The 25,935-nt window shown below is 45.6% G+C and overlaps 1 protein-coding gene across 3 annotated transcripts in view; it reads right to left on the reverse strand.

Moving 5' to 3' along the window:
• Window positions 1-25,935, reverse strand: part of LOC121595992 (protein O-mannosyl-transferase TMTC2) — a 159,137-nt gene that overhangs the window by 12,197 nt on the left and 121,005 nt on the right. For all 3 annotated transcript variants that reach the window (XM_041920520.1, XM_041920521.1, XM_041920522.1), the window contains 2 exons: window positions 19,226-19,311; window positions 1,167-1,411 (listed from right to left, as the gene is read on the reverse strand). In XM_041920520.1, coding sequence (XP_041776454.1) covers window positions 1,167-1,411; window positions 19,226-19,311 — 331 coding nt within the window. The remainder of the gene's footprint in view (window positions 1-1,166; window positions 1,412-19,225; window positions 19,312-25,935) is intronic.

Consider the following 25,935-nt stretch of genomic DNA (forward strand, 5'->3'; position numbering starts at 1 on the left):
GAGATGGATGAGATGGATGGTGAAACCCTGTGCCGTGTTTGTGCTCTCCCCGGTTTAGCAAACGACGAGTTAACGAGGTGTAGCAGTAACGAATAAAAAAGAAAACCGACCCAAACCCGGTTGATGATGAAAAGCCCGCCCCAAGCTGAAGGTGGGTGTGTGTGCAAGGAAGGGCAAAATGGGGAAGAAAGTGTAAACACTTTTCCAACTCTCTCACGTTTCTCCCTTCACCCAAACGTTCGCTCCTTCTGCGGTGGAGGGGGAAAAATTCACCCAAAGAAATAGCGGAAATACGTTCATCCGTTCGTGCGCCATCGTAGGTAGGTTTGGTACCACGTTTCGACGCCTCGCCTTGCTTGTATTTAATCCCAGTGGCTTTCTCCGTCCCAGCAAAGCAAGGGCAGGTACAGGGAGGTGTGGTGCCAGCTGTGGAACCATAACTATAAATTGAAACGTCACCGGCACACGAACGAACGAACCAAAACCACCCCTGAACGTACCGATTGGTCAGTCTGGCCGGCACAGCAGGAGCGGGCAGACTGTTCCGCACGGCGAACCGGCGAACGGTACCGTGGGGCTGCAACGGCAAAGTGTTTATAAAAATCTCTGATATCCGGATTTGCCATTTCCGGTGATAATTTTTCCCCGTGCGCACGGTGCTCCATCCGAGTGGCGCCCGGTTGCTCATGCTGGTGGCAGACCCGGTTGATAAACGGGGGGCGCTTTCGAATCCGGGACGGTTTGAAGTTGGAGCTGGTTCGGTTTCCGGAGCAGTGGGCCCTGGCAGCTAGTCTGCCGGGGGGGGGGAATGAATGAAGAAATGGCCCATGGTGTCTCTTCCCCAACCACCGCAGTCGACGAGGAACCAGGAACGGAAGGAAATCATTAAAAGCTTTTCAACACTTCCGCTTAGCCCTTGCGGTCCGGTGTGGTCGGCGTGGAAAGGGAAGCGGGGAATGAAGATACATGATAACGGTGGTTGGCACGTGACTTTATGAAGCCATAAAGTTGGTCCGCGCTGGCTGCCCTCGTTTGCCTCTAACGGTAAGTAATGCGATTCCTGTGCCACTTTCAAATCACACCACGAGTTTGTCCAAGGACACGAAAATTCAATGTAAATGATACGGGCTGTGGAAATGGGAATAGGGTAGGTAGTGTCCGCTTACCTGTGGCGGATATCGTTCCGGCAGTGTGTGCAACGCCTCCCGATAGATGGCCAGCGCGCGCTGCAGCTTTCCCTGATCGGCGTACAGATTGCCGAGCTGCAGCAGCGCGCTGATGCGGGCGTTCTCGTGGGCGGCCCGATCGCGCAAACCGGCACCGTCCAGCTTGGTGCCCTCCCGCAGGACGCTGGCCGCTTCCTGGCAGCGGCCGAGCGCTATCAGCGAGGTTCCAAGGTTCAGATAGGCAACTGTAAGAAGGTGAAAAGAAATGGAAAAATGCAGATTAGTAAAGTTAAGCTGCGCTGGGGAAGGATTTCGGGTTGACAAAATGAGTTGAGATGTTAGTGATTAGGAATGAAACACGGGAGAGCACAGTGGATTTATGACCAAAAATTTGCCTTCCCATCACGATTGTACTCTTTGCAAGTCCATGAATTTGTGCATTTTGCTTTCCTTATGCGTGGGAATATTCGCAATGAATACGAAATGAATACGAACTGTCGTCATCGAGCCAAACGACATCCGTAGTCGGTCCTCAACACTTTCCTCACTAAACGATTCATTTATCTCAAGCACATCTTACCAATGGGCACAAAACAACATTTCCTTGTTGTTTAACAACCATGTGCTTCATTTCTTAAATACGGCAGCATAATTGGACATCACTCTCGCTGGCATGGAAAATGTGCAATGCCGCTGTCGCAATGAATGAAAAACGCTCCCTCTGGAGGATGCGAGAAGGCGGAAGAATCACTGCTCCATTTCGATGCCTTTTCATCCAGTTTCATTTTCATCCAAGCATTGTGTGTGTGTGTGCGTGCGTTATCTACACACTATCAACTAGCTGCTGCTGCTGGTGTTGGTGGTGGAAATCTTTGACGATGGTTTTGGTTTAATGCAGCATTTGGGTAATGTCCCTGCACAGGTGCTGCTTGTTCTGGCCGTGTGTGTGTGTGTGTGTGTGCGCGCACTAAAGTGTAGATGATGTTTGACGTATAGCCGTAAAAAATAAAGAAGGATGCACCATTCGCCATCCATCCATCCATCCACCAGTGCCAGTGCCTTTTAGCGTGATTTTATGACGAGTGAAATCGTAAAAAAAAACGAGCAGCGCGTGCTTCACACCGTGCAGTGCAGAGCACTCAGCCTCATTGACACAGCAAGCGGGAAATCTAGAGCCGCTCGGCGCTCTCTTGCACTTGCGGTGGTTGGGATCTGGGCTGAAGGATTTCTCGAATCCCGGCCACCGACAGCCGTCATGTCCCGTATCCATTAGGTTTGCGCTAGGGTGAAGGAAGCAGAAGGATGTTCCCGGTAGATAACGCGCAAGCATGATGATTCGGTCGTTCGGTGGAACGAGAAAAAAGGCCTCCTGCTTTTCGCCTCCTTCTGGTCGACCAGTGCACGAGCGCGGTTGTTTGCATCCGCCTTGCTTGCTCGGTTTTTAGCAAACCAACCCTGCCCAACCATCCTGTGGCCAGGCGAAAGGCTGAAGCTGCGTTGCTAGTGGGTGTAATCATAATTACTATGAAATATTAAACGAGCAATGTGGCCGGGCAAGGCAGATTTTCCTTTCATCTTACGGGGTGTTTTTTGGCTGAATAGGTAGAAAGATGGAAGGAAAACGAGCAGGCTGGTGACGCTTCTTACGGTGATGGTGGGTAACGTGATACACGGCTACGCCGACAAGGAGACCAGCGAAAACGGTGTGGATAATCAGAAGGGAAATGATGTGCTGCCGTTTGGGGCAGGAAAAAGCACACAGTGTCAAAAGCATGCTCACGTGTTAGCATCGGTGGGAGTAGTTTTACGACCGTTTTTTTTCCTCAACCAAATGAGCACAAACACACTCACATAGACAGCAAAAAAGCACTGACAGCGTAAACGAGGTGAGCAAAGTAAGTAAAATCGTTGAAATCAAGCCACACACACACACACACACACACACATAGGGCTGCATGATAAAAGAGCACACAAAGTGTCAAGTGTCTTATGAATATTAGAGCACGTTTTTGATCAACGGTAAACGGTAGCGCTAGAGGTGGCAGTGTGGGCTACGAGTGTGCGGTGCACCGTATCATGAGAGGAGGTTTTTGTGTGATTGCTTTTCACAGGCGGTTTCTAAGCCGTCATACGTCTTTTGGTTGAATTTTCTCTAAAGCCTGGCAAAATGAACAAAACTGCATTTGAATTAAAGGCGTCAACGGGAGTCATTAGATTTACAGAGGTGACAGGAGGCCAAATACTTGGGTGTAATACTGTTTATAATATCATGCTGATGTCCTACATAACTATATTTCTACAAAATGCTTGTTGTGTGATTTGGTTGATTCTTTTTTTTCAATCCTAAGTAATGGCTTCTCTATCAACTGCAATAATATAAAAACCAACAGCAAGCACCATTCACAAATCAGTTCCGATAGCACACTACATATAATGCAAAAATATCCTAACATAAAATAGGATAACGTATGGCTCTATAAATGATAAACGACTTAACTTGGAACAAAAAAGTTGTATGTACCCGGTGGCCAATGAAAGAGTATACACTCAGGAGATAAAATTTAAATATAATTGAGTAAACAGTGATAATTGTGAAAATTGTTGCTATGTTAAAGACATTAAACACAAACTATAAGAATGTCGAGAGAGAAAGAGGAACTGGGAACGGTTGAATAAAATAGATCAAGAGCTCAAAATTAGAATATTGCCGTTCGATAGATTGATAAAACCAGACTTTAAATATGTATTGTATAAGAGAAAACAATTAATCAAGCTAAAATGAAAAACAACAACCCAAGTAGGAATAATTAAAAATGAAATCCACCCGGATATAGATAAACAAGGTTTAAAGCAGATACTAAATTTAGTGTAAAAGATAAAGTTAGATTTAAGTTAATTATGTAAAAACTGAACTACTTGATTTTTATTTAAAAAAATTCTTATTATCGGACCTATGGCAAAGCTTTTTTTACGGTATAATGATAAAATAAAGTTGAATATTTATAAACTTTTAAATTAAAAAGGAAGTGCTCTGCCTAGTCCATGCAATTGTTAGCTCGCAATAGCTCTCTAATAGCTTAGCAGTTGTACACAATAGCTCACAAGCAGTATTTTTATTATTTTTATCGAAATTTACTATTTTCAACTATAGTTTATTATTTATCACATTTTCCAACTTCATTACATTAAAACTAATGCAATAAAGCAACTAATAAAGTTATTACTTATAAGGTTAAAAAGCTCAACAAACCATTGTTGCAAATAAAATTGAATGTACAGATGCTAGGCCCTCTTTTATTCCACTCAAGCTTTCATCATTAGTTGGGTGTGTCGCAAACGGATTGTTTTCAAAACTCTTCCAGTACCCAAAAAAAGTCTTTAGATTCCGTCGAGTCTTCACCAAACAGAGCGAAGATGGCTCAATAAAAACAAGCAAGCTAGTGGATCATTCAGCACTTCCATGCGTCCATTGTGCGCCGCCAAACGAACAAAAGCAGTTGACAAACTACGTGCATCATGATTTGTGTACTATTTTGTGGCCCTTTCCAAACGGCAGCCGGACAAATAAAGAATCGTGAGTCAAGTGAATTTGAACCTTCTCTAGAACGAACCGAGAGAGAAAGAGGGAAAAAGAAGCACACACCAACGACCATCGTCCGATAGCACCGAGCTTCCCTTACACTGTCAGCCATCCGCACAATGATTGCTAAATGATCTGTGCAAAATGAACACAAAAATGGAATCGAGTTACAGGACGGTGTACCGTCGCCCAAAGACTGATACGCGTTCTCTACTGGCGCTTTTCCAGCCAATTGCATCCCGGCTCTGTCTCAGGTTGAACCATGCCGTTGGAACGGGGGGGAAAAACTAATGCCCTGCGATACACACACGACACGAGCCAGTTAGATCGCATGGCTAACCTTAAAGACCGTGGCACTGAAACTGAAGCTGCACGCAAGCATTATACGTGTGCGAGTGTGCTCACTACGACTATGTTTTCCCCCTGCCGCACACCATCGGTACACGATGACAAAGTTCATCGCTTTCAATTTCTTTTCCCCGGCTGGGAAAACCCGGGTAGAAGAATTCAGCTCGCTTGGCCAAACAAATTCCTTCACTCACTTGTGCAGAAATTCTACTCCCTCAGCACAGCTGTTCTTGTGCAGAAATTCTACTCCCTCAGCACAGCTGTTCAGGTTCTGCGTGCGAGTTTGTGTGTGTGTGTGTGTGTGTGTGTGTGTGTGTGTGTGTGTGTGTGTGTGTGTGTGTGTGTGTGTGTGTGTGTGTGTGTGTGTGTGTGTGTGTGTGTGTGTGTGTGTGTGTGTGTGTGTGTGTGTGTGTGTGTGTGTGTGTGTGTGTGTGTGTGTGTGTGTGTGTGTGGTGTGTGTGTGTGTGTGTGTGTGTGTGTGTGTGTGTGTGTGTGTGTGTGTGTGTGTGTGTGTGTGTGTGTGTGTGTGTGTGTGTGTGTGTGTGTGTGTGTGTGTGTGTGTGTGTGTGTGTGTGTGTGTGTGTGTGTGTGTGTGTGTGTGTGTGTGTGTGTGTATGTGTGCCACCTGTACAGCCACATCCGCAGCGAGTCCGCAAAGCTTATCAGTAAATCTGATCACGTCCCAAACGCGGGTCGTGTGGCCGGAAGTGGGCTGCGCGTCAAGGCGCGTGAGACGACAACCGAAGTCTGGAGTTGCTTAACGATGTCTTGTGAGCGTTATTTTTCTTTCTATTCTTTTTTGGTTTGCTGTTGCAGCAAGCAAGGCTAGAAGAATGGGTGGGGGGGGGGAAGATGTATGGCTTCGGTGCTGGGGATTGACGCAGCTTTCTTACAAAGTACCGGGCGTCTCCATGACTTTTTAGTGGAGGCTGTTGCTTGACTCGTTTTTTTCCTCTTCCTTTTGCTTTCTCCAGCCAATCGTTATCAGTTTTGTCATAGGAGAGAAATGGTGCAAAAGGGAAGTAAAAGAAGGCAAGAAACACCCATCCAACCATGTTACTCGTTGATCACTTGTTCATATTTGCTTTCTTCCTGTGTGTGTGTGCGCGCGCGCGTGTGTGCACGTCCTGTCAAAGAGCTGCAGCCCGAGACACCCCACTCACACCCAGCCCATCATTCAAACACTGGTGCTGCAGTGAAGGCAGCAGACACACATCAGCAGTCGTGCTATCATAAATATTAAAGTCCATCCACGCGCTAGCCCGGGGTCGACTCCTGTCTCCTGTTGGACTACTTTTAGAAGCAAACAAAAAAAAACTAAAAACTCCACCGAGAAAGGGGAAAATGGAACGTACGAGCTCTCGTTTACTAGCCGTTTATTCAATGCAACTCCGACGTGCTACTCCCCGGTCCAGCCGATGCACCAGGCTGTCTTTTGTTGGTCTGAATGTGTCGGCCCGGGCAGTGAGCAAAGGGCTGCAGAGTTCAGCCCGTGCCGTAGAGCACATCAGTGCTCCGCTAAAGACCGGCAGCTAGGCTGCCCGGCTGCCCTTACGGGCGAAGTCGCTGCACCGGAATGATTAAATTCCCAGCGGTGGCTCCCTGGAAAAACCGTGTCGTCTTTCCGTCAGACTCTCGTTTTTTTTCTTCTCTTCAGCGAGGGGCCTACCCGCCCTCGCCTGGTGGTGGTGGTGGTGCTCACATTCGAATGCCGGATCCTGTCACATTCGAGCTTTGCTTCGTGCTGTAGCTCTTTCGCAGCGTGATGTGACACTGCAGGGAGAAAACTTCGAGTGAATCACTACAGAAAAAAGAGGGGAAAAACATCCCCCTCCCCCTCACCCGTTGTTTAGGATCACCAGCAAAGCAAGGGTCAGAAAACCGGACGTGCCCCGTGTCCGAAAGACCACCGTTTGCGCGCGGACCGAACACCGAGGCACACCGAGGCACATCGAGGCAACATCGGAAAAGCAAAGTTGAATTATCATCTATTTCACAAAATTGGAAGTAATGGTGCGGAAAAATCATTTATATTTTCCCGCGCCTTGCCTCTCTGCCGCAAATCCATTTACCCTCTCGGAAGCAATATGTTCGTGTGTGTGTGTGTGTGTGTGTGGAGGTTGTATGTGTGTTTTCTTTGTTTGTGAGCTTGGAACGAAGTGCTGTCTTTCACCTTCGTTTGAAGATTGTTCGAAAATCATATCACATATGGCGGGCGGATTGTTGACTTGCGGAAAATTCTTGTACAGGAAGCATGCACACATAAACACACACACATACACCCAAACAACTCCCACAGATTCTAGAGCAGCAGGAAACGAAGGAGAAATTAAATTTTGTGGATCAGCTGAAATTGGAATTATTGCTTGCCAATCATTGCCCGCCCCGACGGGAGGTCGAGAGAGTAAGCGCTGGCAGCAAGATGCAAGCAATTTTTATTTCCCAGGGCGCATCGAATTTGGAGCCAGACGTCCGGTTCAAATTCAATCGGTTGGAATCAAGCACGGAAGCATGTGCTGAGGGTGTGATAAAAAATAAATTGCACAATTAGCTTCATAAAAACAAAAACCATAACGACGCCGCTGGTGATGATGCTTCACGTGGGGAGACAGTGTACAACATACAGAAATACACACACATTCTGAGAGGAAAATTAAGCATAAATGAACAGCATTTTCCGGTGGAAATTTTTCGGGCAAACACGTCAAAGTTGTTGCCTCTGTACAAAGTACAAGCGGGGGAAAAATGTATTGGATGGAAAATTTACCCCCCCCCTCTCTCTCTCTCTCTCTCTCTCTCTCTCTCTCTCTCTCTCTATCTCTCTCTCTCTCTCTCTCTCTGTTCTTCTCAAAAAGTTGTATCTGTGCACGAGTAGGGTACATTATGCTGCAACACAACAACACGAAGTAGTGTGCCTTCCACTTAGCCCACTTTTAGATGAATAGTGGTAAGCCCTTTTGTGCAGAATTACACACATACACACATACACATAAGAGGACAATAGTTAGTACATTCTCTTACATGAACGACAGTGGAGGGGAAAAATAATTCATGCTCACATACTACAACTACACACACACACACACACTCGCTTACAGTAAATTAAGCAGCTTTCAACTTTTCCGGCCATAGTTTGGGGGCTTCCGAAAACAACGCAGCTCGGCAGGAGCAAGTTTTTCCCTTTACAACGGAAAGCGTTACGTTGGGTTGGTGGAAAATGAAAGAAACAATGAATCGATCCTCACACACACATATGCAGTAGGACGAGCGTCCTCTAGGTCGATGAATCCTCTTAATGGGAGCTTATCATGTAAAAAAGTTTGCCCAACTGTTGTTTCCCTTTTTCTTCATGCTACCGAGCATTGGTTGGTGTTTGGTTCGAGTAAACCATTTGTCTTATGCTCCGTAACAACAACCTCCGGGGAAAAAACGGGGCGCTTCAATGTAAAAGTGCATACCATTGTGGTGCTAGTGAATAAATTATGAGTGAACAATATTATTGCCCTTATGTGACCTTTTCTTTTCGACAACAAACAGGACGCAAAACACTTACCGAACGCCGAACCCCGATGAGCAAAGGCTAAGGATATCGAGAGCAGAATGGGACAATTGCGTGATTTTCCCTTATTTTTTGTGTGCCTGTTCTGCTACTTCCCAACCCAACTGGCAGGAAGCGTCAAGCCACGTTCAATCCGGAACGACAAAAGCACTTCGGTGCGCTCGCCCAGTGAAAGCACTCGTTAGCACGTTGCAACTGAAATGGACGGACGGATATATCGCTTCAGGACGCGCGAGCACACCCGCAAACACACACAGGGAGCTCACATGGTCCCACGCAAGACAGCGAACAGCGTGCCTGGTGCCCGGTTTGATGCTTCGCGATGCAATGCTACATACGCCTGCTGTCATGCCAGCCCTTTCGGCGTGACTTTGGACCGGTGTGCTTCTTCCCGAGCGAATAGACAGCTTCCGCCAAAGCGCTGCTTCAATCGCACCGTACCGTAATGGAAATTGATTTTACTCAGTTTCCTCGCTCGACAAACACACATACACACATGTCTTGGAACGGTGATGACCGCCCTATGTGGTAGGGTTTGACCGCGCACAGTACCCGGCACGGAGGACGTACCCGGATCGGTGTGGTTGTTTGAGCTTGGTTTCAATTAAACTGCTAATAGACTTTGATTTAAGACTCGCGTGAGTCGTTTTGGAAGAGTATCAGCGATCAACGAAAGAATCCGGGATACGATCCATTGAGGTGACACCTTGTACGGCTAGGGACGACGACCCCCTTGTCAGCCCGATCGTTTAAAATGCCATCAATTACGCTTTCAATCAGGCGCTGTTTAGCAGTCACAACAAACGCCAGCACACGCGTTTTGTTGCGCGATTAATCGGTCGTAAAATGGTGGTGGTGCGCATACTGGGTGCAAAACTAAAACGGTGCAAAAATGTGTGCACTCTCGCTCGCACACAGATACAGGCGTAAATAAATAATTAAATAACCTGACGCTTGACTGTGTAATAGAATTCCTGCCAGGCTCATTGCACGGCATTGCTAAAGTAAACAAGCGCTCTCTCTCTCTCTATCTCGCTCTCCCTAAAACACCTAAAAGTATGCAATTTGTAGTCGTGCTGGTGATTTAATCTTTTCTCCTGTCCCATCGCCCACCGCAGTGCACACAGGCACCGGAGCGTTTGCTGAAGCTGTCAAATTATATCCAATTATTGCCAAAAGCAGCAGTGCCGGCCGGGTTTGCACGAGTGCGTGATAATAAATCAGAACCAGTTTTAGTCTTTATTGCCTTCGCTTAGGAAGGACACGGGAGGAGCAGTAGGCGGTGGTGGGTCGTTGGTGATCCCATTGTATGCCATTAGAATGGCAATGGTAACTAATTTGCACTCTCCGATGCTCTCTCCGATTGCTGTGCTGCAACGGGCAGCCTGCACAAACAAACACCCCCCTTCCCTTCGTTATCTCACCCCCCTTTTCCGTCACCACAGCACGAATTTTATGTCCACTCAGGCGCGCATCGGAACCAAAGCATGCCGGCAAACACACACACGGTCGACACAGTGGGCCGCGTGTGGGTGTGGTGTAAAGGTGGGCCTTAATAAAATATAAACTAATTTATAACCCGGCGCGTATCCGTCAAGGGCGTTTCCTCTCGGCGTGAGCTTCCCTTCCCTTTCCGGTGGAGCGTGAGGTACGATAGAACGAACCGTTGGTGGTTTGCCGGAGAGAGCGTCCACCGCCACCCATTGCAATCAGCGCCCGCGTTGCGTGCCAACGTCCGAGAATCAACAAAGTGCTGTCCGTCGTGTGTGCGTGTACCCGCCACGTTTACATTTTATCCCCTCCATGCCAACCGAGCCAACCACTCCTGCTGGAAACTGTTTGATTAGGGCGCTCATTTGGCTTTGGCGATGGACGGACCGGCCCGACATCCATCGTAAACCGGTGACAGAGGGCAAACATTATCACTTGGCGGGATTTGAATTGATTGCCGCTGCAAGTTGGCCGCTGGTTTTTGGCGGACAGGGAACAGGGGACATGGGAATAGATGGATGGATTGGGCACCGTGACCGCTGAGATGAAGGATGATGCTGTAGCGCGGTAAAGTGGTTGCACGCCATGCCCCGGAAGCGCGTTCGGGATCTGTCGGATTTGATTGATATGTTTAGCGCGTCCACGCGCCCCAACTCGACGGAAGATGTTTGTCTTCGCTCGCATAAATTATCGACCGACTGGGACTTTGGGTTGGTAGGGAAGGGGTCACTTTTGTGGGATTGAAAGTAAGCAGATGGGCAAGGATTGATGTAAGCAGTATGACGATGTGCTGATAAGTGTTGTGCAAGCTATCTTGAAAATCCCACATGTACACAGCTGTACAGTGCTGTAGTCGCAGGTGGAGCTTTTGATATGAAATATTAAGCTGCTCAAACGGGTGTTCCACGAAAATTACTACAATTAATACTTCAATTAAAGTAAACTCTCCATTGCCAACCGGCACAGGACTAGAGGCTGCTAATGCCATCTGTCAATAGGCTGCTTCGCTCAATCTACCGAGACCTCAAAACATCAGTCACTGCTCGCTACATAATTTACTTCCAGCAAATTCCCACTCCGTAAACGATTAATCACTTTGGGGTTGCCTTTCTCATTTCAAACCCAGAAAAGGGTAGAGCAAAAAACGAAACCCTGGTTTGCTTCACTTTTTTCCCTACAACTGTGTCGTCCCCAAAGTTTCCCCAAAAACCCTTTGGCAACTTTGCACAATTCTATGGCCGAAATGGAAATGAATGGAAAACGGAAAAGAAAGCTCACCAACCACACACAAAACAAGAACGAAAAAACGATCAAAAGTAACCCTCCCTTTGCGTAATCCTGCGCCTTCCCTTCACCAACGGGACTGAACTTCTCCTCGCAGCGCGCTGGGAGAAAGTTTACCACTTTTTCTAAATATCTTGACGCTCTCTCCCACTGCCCGGAAGTGAATCTTACCGGGTGGTATAATTTCAATTCAATTTCCGCTTTCTCGCCCCCATCCCATCCGCTCACGGAACTCGCACCACTCTCAAACTGTCAACCGTTTTACATTAATGAAATCATCAATTTCACGCACACCTTTTTTTTCCTCCGGAGCGATTCCAAACCGGGACTGACGTGAGGACTGACGGTCCCAATTGAAGAAAGGAGCTTCGATTTACATTTTCTCTCCTCGCTTTCTCGTTTCTGCTGCTGCTGTTGTTGCTGTTGTTGTTATTATGCGGTCGATTTTTGGCCCTGGCGTTTTCGACAAAATGCGTCCTTTTCTTGGGACGACCTTTCTTTCACATTGCTTCTTTCGCCCGAAACCGGGGCAAACCTTCTTACCAGCTGGTGAGGATCCATCACCGCTGGGAGAAAGACATTTCAATTGGTCAACCCATTTCATCTAACGGTGACCAAATTTTACTCGTGGGAGCGTGCGTTTCAGGACAGAGGTAGAAAATGTTGAGTTCATTGAGGCAGATGGACGGAATCACATCGTTTCTATCGTCCGTTTTCAACTGGGAATAAGTGTTTGGTGCTGTGTTAAGGTGCGTTACCTTGAGAGTATACTTTCGAAATGGTTAAGCGCTTGCTAACGACATACAAGTGGGGAATATCATTTGCTGCACTATATCTGTCGAATGAGGTCAGGGCATTTTTTGCTCAGCCCCTCAGATTCTAAAGGGTGCCTCTGCAGCGCAACGAGTTGGATAACGATGACATGTACTTTCAAGATCTTCACTTGGCGTGGAAAAGAAAGACATTCTCTATTGAAGGACGCTTCCATTGGATGGTTGAAGCTGTCGTGGATGTATAGAATATGCATGCTGCAGTCGAACATGTTGGCTATACAAAGGAATGGCTTTTTCTGTGATTTGTAGTAGTTTTGGGAAACATGATGATTTGCATTGAGACTTTAGGGGCAGAGTTCGATGGTTTCTACCAAGAATAAGTTATAACAGAAAGCCAAACTGGAACAGAAGTTTTTAATATTTTATAAAGTTGATACGATAGAGACCGGTGTCCTGAAGATAAATTGTACAATATTTGGACTAAATTGTGAAAAAAAAAACAATAACACTGTTAACAATAACAATAATAGCGGTAATTTTTGTGTAAATCAATATTTTATCACACGATCTTATGTTGTCAGAATATTTCAATTGCAACAACCGAATAGATGTAAGAGATTTTAATTTACAGAGGTTTTTCAACTCACTTTCGAGTGTTTACATCATTATTCACCACCTGCAACATGATTTGCAACAGCTGCCAAATGGTGCATTTGCATCAAAACAAATTATTTCAATTCTTTAGGAATGGGGACATTGGTGTAATTTAAATTTTCACAAGCGCATCTGGCGGCGGCTGATGGAAGCTTTTTTTGGTCATCGAGGTAATGGTTGTGATGGATCTCAAAATAAAGTGGTTGTTTCATCGATTTTTGACGCAAAAATGACTGAAATGGGTGCAAAATATATGTATCGATTGCAAAACTTCAAGTATCAAACATGGAAAAACAACATATTTTTAAAAATCAAATTCACACTAACGATTATGTTTGATGACTCCAGGCCTTCTCATATGATTTTCCACGCACCACAAAGAACTACTAAACTCAATCCAGCTTGAGACGGGTTGAAAAACATGTGTAAGAAAGGAAATTGTATAATTATGCAAATCCACCATTTGACAGCGGTTGAAACACTGTCTTGAACGTGGTGAACAATGATGAGCTCATTCGAAAGTGATTTGAAAAAACCTGTAAAATATTTCACAATACAATTGAAAAAAAGGTTATTAAATTTCAAATTTGTAAAATGAAGGTATTGAATGCGAACAATTGTCCTGAAATAGTTTGCAAAAAACACTTCTTCATAAAAAATACCTACACATACGCCCAAACAATTCAATTCTAATCGGTCCGATCAACCTTACGCACGGTCCCAGATTGATTCGACCCAAGCTCCTCGATTATCCGATCGCTTCCCGTCCCTATCCTCTTCCCGCTGGCCAAGTTGTCCCAATCAAACGGGGTGTTTAAAATTAACGATACCACCCGCTTTGCAGTTTTCCATCCCTTGCAGAGCAAGCGCGCAAAATAAATTGTGATTAATGGAAGGTAAAATTTGCAAATTACGGCGTAAAGGGACCGATATGCACCGTGGTCGGGTGACGGTGGTGGTGGACCACCGGCTACCATCGTGCGGGATAATTAAAGCCATCGGGTTGGAAAATTGAAAAGCATGTTTTTGCACGTTCCGTCCAGCGTTCGATGGGATTTCCCAGTCTCAAACACTCTCGCCATCCTCCCCATCGTGGCCAATGCCGGGGACCGTTTATTGGTACGATTTTAATGTGCGTCTACCGATTGCTTGCCGCGGGCGATAAATTCAATCCGATCGCTGGCCGATGGGGTTGAAAGTGTCCCCCCTTTTTCGTATCGTGTGTGTGTGTGTGTCTGAGTGTGTTGTTTTTAAGTGCATGCGTTCACTATAGTTTGCCTGTGCTGCCTGGGCAGAGCTGCACGCCCGTGCACGCTGGGAATAGATTATGCAAACATTTAGCCCCAGCTAACCACGAAAACCTGTGCGGTTCGTGTGGGGTGGGGTCGACGGGTTAGGGCAGACCAGCAGGAACGCTTCCATCCCGAGGCTAGAAGCTCATTAAAACAAGCTCACCCTCACGTGGCTCCGTTTTGTGTGAGCCCGTGTGCATTCCCGCTAGCGGCCATGAGTGCTCTTGTGCGGGGTTGGGGCAAAAATCCTTAAAACAAGTAGGGTAATCATGGTCAAAGGAAAAACCTCAACAAACGCTTCCAAGCCATGCCTGTTTCGCTCGCCTCGCTCGAGCTATATCGTTCTAATGCTCGGTTTTGCCGCCATTCCCCTCTTATAACCGCTTATGCAAAACTGTAACAGCAAAGTGTATTTTTACGGCAGAACGGTTTCACCTGTGATGTGCAGCTTGGGGGGGGGGGGGGGGGGGGGCTAGGTACTCACTTTGACCTTATGATAGCGATGGTTTTATTATGAAAGCTCACAGCACCTTTTCAACATTCGCTATGGCTGAGGATTTTATGCTGCACTAAGATAACGTTCACCTTCCCGCAAGTAGTTTTGATTCTAAAAAAAAATTACTCCAGCTCGCATGAAATGAGCCATCATCGAGCGAACGCCTAGAGCTGATATTTCCGGTCAGCTAAATCCGGATCACCCGGGATCACTGCGTCCCGCTTTACCCCGCGTCACGGATGAGCAACAACGCTGCGGGTGAAATAATTTTCGGTCTAATTAAATTAATTATGCATGTGTGAATGTGTGCTAGCGTCCGACGCTGCCTCGTGACGCAAGGGTATGAGCTCCTGCGTCCCCTCCATCCGAAAGCACCATATTGCAAGCCAATCATCTTCTCACCGAGCCGAGGTGTTGAATCGACAGCGAAAACCCTTCCTTTTTTGGCAACAGCTCTGGTGACTATGAAAGAGAGTTATTTGTGTGTGTGTGTGTGTGTGTGTGTGTGTGTGTGTGTGTGTGTGTGTGTGTGTGTGTGTGTGTGTGTGTGTGTGTGTTTGATTATCACCCGGCGGCGAGTGTGCCAATTTTATGCGCCAGCATCCGGGCGAATGGAAGATTCAACAACCGTGCCGGAAACATGGTCGGTGGTTTTCTGTTTCCTGTCGCCAACCAATCGCACGGGAAATGAATACGGGCGCGCGCACGCGTTAATGGTGGTGATTTGTGATAGTTTTCGGCAGTGTTTAAATATTTGAGAGAGGAAAGATGGGTACTGAGCGGTACCGAAGTGAATGTACCAGGGCATTGCAATTATTTTAACGTAGTGAAATGTAGAAAATGTAGAAATTCACTACATGTGCAATTAAAGATGAAAATTAATTTACTGTTTTAACACAGTATAAAATTCATTATATTTTCGAAGATGTAACCTAAATCCTATGCTTTGGAAAAAAAATTATCGTTTTTTTTTGTTATGGATTGAAAATATCACATGAGCAATCATTAGCGTTAGTAAAGATTGAATTAATGTTGATAAGAGTTAGATAAAACAAATGATAAAACCAGTACAAGTGCAAACCTAACTAACAGTAGTTATCTATTTAAGAACCTAATGCTCAGTATCATGTTTAAATAGAAATAAATATTGCCAGCACAACATGTTAAAAAGAGGTAGAGTTTCAAAATGTTGTTTGGGTTGGGTCATGCAATTGGCTACGATACGGTTAGCTTAACCTATGGATTGAAAGATCTTAAAGATCTAAAAGAATCAATCATAGTAAAGATTGAGAGCAGTAAGCGACTATGAGAAGCCTAAGTTTGTGTTATTCTTATAAAACGTAAAGGTTCAGCACAAAGGATTTTTTTTACGAATTATCGTATTGTAGACAACCTACAAACCTGTTTCTTTTATCCATGAAAACTAACTTTACGATTTTTTTATAGTTCACAGGTTCGTTAAACCATTCCTGTAACAAAAGATTAAAGATTTACAAGAAGATAATCATTTGTTTTCAAAAGAATGACTTTTGATAAGTTCCATGAAAAAATAAAATCTTTTTAAAGGTGTAATTGTTGATCATGTAATCTTGCTTACATTTAAGCCTTAAATAATATAAATCTTTATTACCTACTGAAAACCGTTGAGAAGATACATAAAAATCCTAGGTTCTAGTTAAACAGCAAAAAATTTCCATTTTTATAAACAATGCTCTGCTCAATTGAAAATGAAATGTGAGCATTGCAAATATCCCAAGAAACTTACGTGTTTTGAGAAAACCGTCCTGGAGCAAAAGCAAGCTTTAATAATACAGTACTTGCTTCGCCGAAGGAAACAATTTTCACTGAAACACAACAAATACTTCATCGTAGGGTACAGTACATTCGGGCTATTAAGAAAAAAAAATGACCCCAATACAGCGTACACCGACTTGGTAAACAGAGCGACCGTACCACACCAACGAGACAACCGAGCGACCGCCCGAAGTTCCTTTGCTGTGCCTCGAGCCACTGCCGCTGTAAGTAATCGTAACACTTCACTCGTTCGACATCGAAATCCCATCAGAAGTCCCTACGGACACACGCAGAGCGTGTGCAGGGAGTATGTAGAAACATTTGTTACTAATGTTCCATCCCTTATGCCATTGCATCACCCGAATAAGGGGGAATAGCGAACGTCGAAAAAAAAATCCTCACTCCTACGTACACATTTCCAGATGTGTTCACCGTTGACTCTGTGTGTCTGTGTGCGTGTGTTTTGCCTCGTTTCGGTATGGAATTGTTCGACAGGTTGTTTTGCGAAACCCCCATGCAAACGTGAAACATGTGTGTGCGGACTTTGACGTGCCGCTTGACAAGTGTAAAGCATGTTTGTACTGCCACAAAAAAAGCTGCAAGGCTACTGGACTATTTCCTAGAGTAGCAGAGAAAAAAAACACTCAAGTGTTACGACATTCGAACGAAAAGTGCCAGCGGCACAATCAGTGAACCGCACTCGGTTTGGGTAGGGACGGGTTACAACCGAAAATTTTCAACCGGGAGACAGATTGCACACGTTCGGACGGACACCTCGCTTTATTCCATCGCACCTTGGAGCGTCATTAGCTTTGCGATCGATTTTAGCTCACATCGACGGCCACCCATCGGAATCAAAATATCTTCCCCTAAGGACAACATACACACACATACACATAGTACAAACGACGTGCGCTTTTTGAAAAAGGGAACAAAATGTATAGTCCAGCTGCTGCCGGTTGCGATGGGGTTTACTTTCGTTTTTTGTCTGTCCCTTTCGCTACATCACGCGTCGGCTGGAGCTTTTACAAGGCGAAACGTCGGCTTAGTGTCACATCTTGCTCGGTTTGGGGAGTGCTTTTCGTACCTCATCATCGAAGCCCTTTTACCCGCACGCCCAACTGTGCGGCCCCGACACCGATACGCATCGATTTACTGACCAACATCTCCATTTACTTTCATCGTTGACCCAGCCGCCATTCTTCCCGTGTTTCGGGGCAGAAAGGAAGGATAGGAAAAAAAAGCAAGCTGGAATCGGGACAGGTCACAAATTTCCCTTACTTTATGAAAGTTCCAATGATCCTGCCACCCCCACCCACCCGAGTGCTCACTCCGGGGGGAAGAAGATGTGTTTCGACCCCCGGAAAGGCACACACACTTATCCTATAAGTCACACTAATTGACGTGGGTTGCTCGCTCACCCGCTTTCCTCCCGGACGGGGCGCACCGAATGAAGACACTTTCCGACCGACCGGTTTCTACACACACACACACACACACACACACACACACACACACACACACACACACACACACACACACACACACACACACACACACACACACACACACACACACACACACACACACACACACACACACACACACACACACACACACACACACACACACACACACACACACACACACACACACACACACACACACACACACACACACACACACACACACACACACACACACACACACACACACACACACACACACACACACACACACACACACACACACACACACACACACACACACACACACACACACACACACACACACACACACACACACATACGTGTACGCCCGATTTTGGCGCTTTCTCGTTTTTGGCTCCTTCCGGTGCCATGATGATGGAGCCAACGCCGGTATGGAGGAGAGAAGTCAAGACGCATCAAGAGGAAAAAGGAAGGCAAATAAAACGGAGCGCCCAAGCACAGCAGATGGTGCCATGGATTGCTTCCATGCTTTTTCACCCGGCGGGAGGACGACTAAACGACGTCGGCGCTAGCGAAAGGTTTGAGGAAGTCTTATCAACAAACCCTTCCTTCCCCTCTCTGTCTCTCTCTCTATCTCTCTCTTGGAGCGTGTCGGTGTGTGTGTGTGTGCGTTTGGACGAAATTGGATTTTCGCTACCATCCCCAAAATAAGAAACCACTCAGCGAAGCCGGCCAGCGTCACGGCAGCGTGCACGGGATGGTCCATCCGCCCCGTCTCCACGAATGGAATGCCAATAGGATTTAAGGATCTTTGCGCCGGATGAAGCCGGAAGCAAGAGCCCGGCCCATGGGGAGTCCAAGGAAGGAAGCAAGGGGGATAAAATAAGGGTAAAGGACAGAATTCTTTAAGACTTCCACTAACTGACAGATGACGCAAGTGTCAGAATATACGCCCTTTTACTCGTTCGCTCGGTGGCGCGCTGCGGGAGACTCAGCGACTACGGTTCCAGCCGGTGCGAACCGGTTGCCCTTCTCCGCTCGAGTACCGTTTGTGTGTTTGCGTGCGTGTGTGTCTGTGTACGGAACATGCCGATATTTTGTCCCGTTGCTCCAGGTAAGAGCTTGAATGTTTGGGCCCGACACTCGGAGACTTCGAGGGAAAGTAAATCAGAGCACACACACACACACCTTTACGGTGCTTCTGGATGGAAGATAAGGTGAAGATCACTCGAGGCTCTTGGGAATGCCTCCGAATCCGTAAGGTTATATGCGAGCGTGGGGTGTGAAGTGACGGGAGGGAAAATTATGTGCACACATATTATCTGGGAAATACTTACGTGCCAGCGATGGTCGAAAGCGTATCGCTTTTCGAAAGCTCTCCACAGCCTCGTTGTAATCTTGCTGGTTTTGTAGCAAGATCCCTCTGTGGGTGAAGGAAAATGGGAGAAAAAAAGGGAAATAGAATTAGTTTTGAAGTGGCTTTTGTATGGCAAGAGTACACTGAAAATCGATGATTGAACATAGAAACATTCAGCTAAAAAAGGAGAAATATTGTTAAAATATGTAGTAGCTTGGAATAATTTTACACTCATTAGTTTTAAATTTAGTACAAACATTGAGGTGCGTAATCTACTGCACAGTTTGTAGGACTTATCTTTTGAAAACTTATAGATGCAACGTACATTGAAACATAATTAATACAAATTCTAGAGCCTTAGGAAGCATCAAGAAATAATCCAATTTTTTTGTCACATCAAACTTCATCCAAAATAATAATCCTAAAGTCAGCAAAATCCTGAGTATTTGTTTCGAAAGCTACGAAATAATGTTGAAATTCTTTCTTCTCACTGATCTAATCGTCTAGATTAAATTTTTGTACGGTGTAATGTTTTGTTTAGTAAACATGAAAAACATCCCTTTAATTTCGTCCTACCCCTAAACACCGTTAAACTGAGTTAAATTGTAGACGGAACATAAATAAGCATATTTTATTATTCCCCCTTGTGCGCGTTTTACTCCACACGCACCTTCGTGAGCCAAAAAAGGCCCGATAAAAACCACGGCTACGCTTTAGACACGGAAAAGTGGTACTGTTTTTGTGCGTTACTTGTCTTCTACAAGCCCAAGATTTCTCTTCCTTTTTTCAATTTTATCGCGAAAATAAGCGCGTGCCACGGGCTCAACCCTCCGCGGGAGCCGGGAATGGAAATTAGCTATTTGTTAAAACATTTTATTCCCTAATTCGAGAATGTCATTGCTAGTGCGTCTGTTCGCCAGCGTTCTTTGTGCGTCTGCCTGTGTGTTTCTGTTGTCCCCATTTCATCCCCCTCTGTGGTGCGTCTGAGTGCTGCCCGGAAAGCAACGTCCAGCACCACAGTGCCGGCACTAGTTTGGGCATTGTCGCCGGTACCACGGGGTGTCGGCTTGAATTACCATCTAAAACGACGACAACGAGCATCAAACCACCTTTGGGGAGGGAATTATCTCGACTTTTTGTCCGCAGGCGCAGATTTTAGCAGACAACAAACGGAACACGGAAAGGTAAGAAGCAGCGGACGGTCTCTGCGCGCACGGAGCGATTCAGCTGCAGCAAGAATCTGAAACCGTCGTGTAATGCTACCGTGCCGGCATTTGCAACGGCGAGATGCTGCGTTTGTTTAACCGTTCACTTTTTCTTATTGTTCTTGCGGATCCAGTTACAGCCGGTGCGGGGTTGCTTGCCTGTCCAACAGCTCCAGCGTGCAAATGCAGCAGACGTAAGCGTGTTGATAGCGTCTAATTTTCTCGTAAACTGTTCTATTTTTCAACCACGAAGCTGTTGAATAGTTAATGTTTTGCCCGTGCCGTAATGGAATGGAAGTGGTGAAGGTTTTTTTTTTGTTCTTTCTCGTGAAGGATGCAGCCTAGTCTTATCCATTCACTGCAGACGATCGTTTGGCAATGGGCAGAATGCTTAGATAGGCTGTAGGACCGTTCTTTTGATAAAATTTAAGTGAAAAGATTTGTTCTAGTTTACAGGGTATTCTCCTTTCAATAAGTGGCTTTGTATTGCATTTCCATGTTTTAGGGCATTTTCCATTCATGTTTTTCAATTGAAAAATGATATCTCTTAAGAAATATTGGAACTATACACACCACATAATGCCAATAAAGTTGGTAAATGTTTTGTTTTGAAAAACGTTTCCAGCGAAAAGATTATTACCATTCCTTGAAAAACTGAATCAAACAACGCTCAACCTTCGAAGGTTATTCAAGACGCGCAAGAAAAAGTTATCAGCAAAAACAAAACAAAATAGGAGAGATAAAAAAAACTACCGAGAACAAAACAAATGCACAGATGCAAACATTCTACGCGGCCTTTCCCCGTCCAAGCCCGCTGCAATGGAACTCGCCAATGCATTTCCCGAGCAGAAGTATTGCGAATACAAAAGAATGCGAGCAAAAAAAAAAAAGTTTATTTTAATCAAGACTACACCACAAAGCTCAGCGATAGAGGGAATGCAAGAGGCAATGGGGGTTGGCAGTGGTAGGAATGGGTTTGAAAAATATAAATAACTTTACCCTGCGGGTTTCTAGTTTCCACGGCTACACCACTGCTTATGGTTTAAAAAAAATGAAAAAAACTACAATAAAAAGGTGAACATCAGCGAAACAAAAAAAACCAGGGCAAACTGCAAACCGAACGGCCTCCGGGCACAGGAATGTGCGATAAGAATTAACAGGTTGAGGAGCGCAAGTGCTGATTCGTGTTTTGCTCGTGTTGTTTTCTCCGCGTTGTTTGTGTTTTTTGTTGTCGCTCGCAACACTCTTATGACCTCATCCTTAAACGCAGCAATGCAAAACACTTCCGGAGAGCAGAACTAAAAGGCACTCCTTTACTTCGCTGCAGAAGCTTAAAGTATCGCTCTCGAACACATACACACACACACACACAGACAGTTGGGTGTATTGTGAGATAGATGCAATTAAAAGTTTAAATGCACTCATGCATGTGCAGCATTGCAGCCCACTGGCAGGAAGTTGTAGCAATAATGCCTGTTGGTAACTTCTGCAGGCGTTTGCGCGAAGCGGCGAAGCGTGCTGAATGCGGCTTGCGGGTATTGTTGGCCCATCGCACCGCACCAGATCGAGGCCGATCGTGATGGTTCGGGTGGTCGAGTGGGAGTAGATGTAATCTGCGATAATATTTCCACACCGAGGGCGTAAGCGGTCTAGCGATAATTTAGTGGCTAGCCACACACACATGCTCACGCCCATTGCCTAGTCGTGCTGGAGCATTTGTGCAGGCAAACGCTTTGATGGGGTCTCCGATAACGGCCGTCTAACGAGAGGTGGTGAGTAGTGGTTTGCAAGGAAAATTGGCTTCGAGAGTAATACTTGCTGATTGTATATTACGTGCAATAGGTTGCTTTGAAGAGGCTTGAAGAGTTTATAACGCATAAAAAACTGCTACATATTTACAGTACTTTCCTTTAAATCAGCTGTTGCTAAGACGTTAAATGTACTCATACATAAGTAATAACGTAATTTAAATTTTTGAAAATATTACTTAGAATGGCAAGGGATTGAATGCCAAGAGCGCGCTTTATATTAAAAAAAGCTCAGCGTCCATTTTCGCAATGCATAATCAGTCAGATGAAAAAAACATTGTTTGGGTCATGTCATAACCGTCAGCAACAGCGTGATCCACTCGAAACTGTATCACTGCACCCGTTCCTGTGATAAACCCTTTAACTCTTATTTCAGCAAAATCCTCCATCGAAGCATATTTGCCCTTAGACACCTCAATAATTCTGAAGTATCTCCGTGCGAGAAGTGCTTAGTGCTCTGTTTGGAGCGTGAAGAGCTTTGCATAATTAATTTCAAAATTACACCAAAACACACAACCCACCAAGCATACAGGCTCGTGGATGCTATGATTTTTTCCCCTATTGCATTCAAGTGCCCTCCATTTGAATCGCTTCAGCTCGAAAGCAGCTTTTTGTCATCGTCTCGCTCGTTCCCCGTGTGTCCAAGTACCATCCGACACGTATCACCCCCGGAGCGGATACGACCTGCCACTGAGTGAGTGCCCATCCATCGTTGCCCTGTGCTCATTCACCAGCAAGTGGTTCGAATTCCGATCGAATGGCTTAAGTTCCGCCCCACGACGAGTGCCTTTATGTTCTCCCGGGCACACATCGATCAATAGTTCCTGTTCCTGGTGGTACCAAATAAAGGGTAGCGCTACCACTCCAGCCCCAAGCACCAGAATCTCAACACACACTGACGCGTTGCTCGCTGTCGTGTCATTTGCATGTGTGACTTAAATGCTTGATCTCAAGAAGGTGTCAATGAATGCCCTGGATCGCGATGGCAGTTGTGCTGTTGTCGAGAGTTCGGGGCCCATCCCCGGATGGGCACATCGTTCATTTTCACGCCCATTGGCACTCATCGGTTGGCAGGTGCCATCAGACACCATCATCTAACACATTCGCGTATACACACACACACACACACACACACACACACACACACACACACACACACACACATGCAAACACTCGGGGGATTGAAATTCGATGAATATGCATTATTAATCAAACAGAGCCCGCGTTCGCGAATGTGTGCGCGAATGCGGCGCATCGAACGTGGGGCGGATCGAACGACTACTAACGACTGTCACTGGCATCTTGTCGGTGCCGAGTGCCGGGATGCACTTGAAGGATGATGTGGTCCGACAGTGGGTAAGTGGATGCCGTTTTGGTAAAGACAGAGTGGAAAGTGGTTGTGAGATCGAATTAAAAGAGAAACAGAGAGATCTGCTAGAGAAGCTCATTATCGTAAGCAAATTTGGTTAGTCACAGTTGTTTGAAGAAAAGAACCATGCAAAATTTGCGTTATTTTTCCTGAAAATCAATAAGAGATTCTAATATGACTAGTTTTTGATGAAATACGCTTTGAAACATTAAAATAAGTTAAGAAACTTTTAGTTAGTTCGATTTATTCAAAAATGCTTTTTGAATAGATGCTTAAGAATAATTTCATCCAAATACAAAAACAATCACAACCAACATTGTCTTAAACGCCAGCCTTTAACGGTGTAAGGCAATAAGACTTAAGATTTTTGAAACATTTTTGGTGCTTTAGAAGATGATATACATTTATTAGGATGTAAAAGTTTGTGCATCAACATCAAGAGTTTCAAAACAAGCACACGAGGTAACAGTTTAAACTGTTTTATTGAATGCTTCAAAAAACCCTCCTTTATTTATTCCTTCCCGGCAGACACTCGCAACTTTAACAACTTTAAAGCCCTCTCCCCCGCTGGTCAACTGCTGCCAGTGAAGCGAGCAGGCAAAACAAAAGTCAAAACATCCTAATGTTCGTTCGCTTTCGACGTCCATCTGTGGCAGCCCCGTACTGGAAACCATTTGGGAGTGATATTTTCTCACGAAATTCAGATTTATTTCCCAGCTAAGCAGATTTATCTGTCAAACTAGCATGTTACCATACATGTTGCAGAACGTGTCCCTTTAAACACACGCTCAGCCGGAACGTTACGGTGGTGGTGATGGTGGTGTATTTTTACGGTTGTTCAATTTCATGCCCAAAGATTTCGGCCGGCCCTGTTACGGAATGCCGGAACATCCCAAAAAAAAATATGTGGAGCTGCAACAGGGGGAAAGCACGGGCCAAGTGGGAAGCAGCACAGAAACATTCTTATAAATTCATAATTTTATCGTTTTCTCCACACATACAACAGTAAAAAAATACACACACACATACACGAGAAATGATGCATCAATGCTGAGATTTTGTGCTTTGGTCGACACGGGACACGACATGAGCCAACCAACTCACATGACACCCCGCCCAATATGACGACACATTTCCCGGCTACCATCTACCGGCATTATGTTGGTGATGGTAGGGAGGGCTGGCAAAATGGGAGAGCCGTTTTTTGGGTGAGGTAGGCATGCGAACAGCAACACAGGGGAGAGGGAAGGATGAGTAATTTATTATGCCACACATGAATATTTACTCAGTACGAAACGAATCCGTCACGATGTTTTACCGTCTAGCTGGCTGTGTTTCGTACCGTTGGCAACAGTGTGCTGAACACGCTGGTTAAAAGAGGGATGCTGCGCCACCCTCCTCGCTTCCACTCTGACTTTTCCACCCTACGGACCGTCCCGTATGGCTTTGGAATGGTAAAGGGCATGTGGCCTGATGTTGCTGTGGATAAATCTGCTATCATTTTCTCGTCAGTCCAGCTCGATTAGCCCGGCTGCTGGAAATTGGTGCACCGACCGCTACCCGAAAAACAACGACCAAACGCCCCTCCCGACCCGCCCAGTCGAACAAATGACGTTTGATGGACATATTCATAGCAGCCAAGCAGCAACGCTCTCCTCTGACTCCTCTGGCGCCCGTTCGGCCACGTTGTTGGTGGGGATTTTATTTTCCTCGTGCCTCGAGCCCCAACTAGGAGGGACGAGGGCACGAGCGACCCGGCACTGACAGTTTGCCTATTCCCGGCTCCACTCCGCACGAGCTGTCTCATTCGTTTGAGATCTCAATTCTGACTTTGGCAGCAGTCTGTGTGTGTGTGTGTGTGTGTGTATGTGGGTGTGTATCGAGAATTAAACGTGTGCGGTTGATGCCTCTTCATTTACGCTTTTTTTTCTTCTCTTCTTGTTGAGTGATATGGGAAAAGCAGCTTCCCTCTCTCTCTCACTCTCTTTTTATATGGCGAAGGCAACAACGCAACTTTAATGAGTTTTAATAATGAAAATGAATGGACCAAGTACCGGGAAGCTGAAATGCTGACACTTTTTCTCGCTCTCTCTCTCTCTCTCTCTCTCTCTCTTTCTCTCTCTCTCTCTCTCTCTCTCTCTCTATTCCGAGAAGCTGTTGCTGTTTGCAGAGTCTTCCGAGCAGCTTGACACGTGTGTTACGTTGAATGGCCTGACAGTTGGGAAACATTTTGGTTTGTCAGCTTTCGTACTGCGCAGATAGACAGCTAACAAAAAGTAAGGTTCATTTCTCAAACGTCATTCGTGAA

The sequence above is a fragment of the Anopheles merus genome, chromosome 3R (genome assembly GCF_017562075.2).
Source record: "Anopheles merus strain MAF chromosome 3R, AmerM5.1, whole genome shotgun sequence".
Lineage (NCBI taxonomy): Eukaryota > Metazoa > Arthropoda > Insecta > Diptera > Culicidae > Anopheles > Anopheles merus.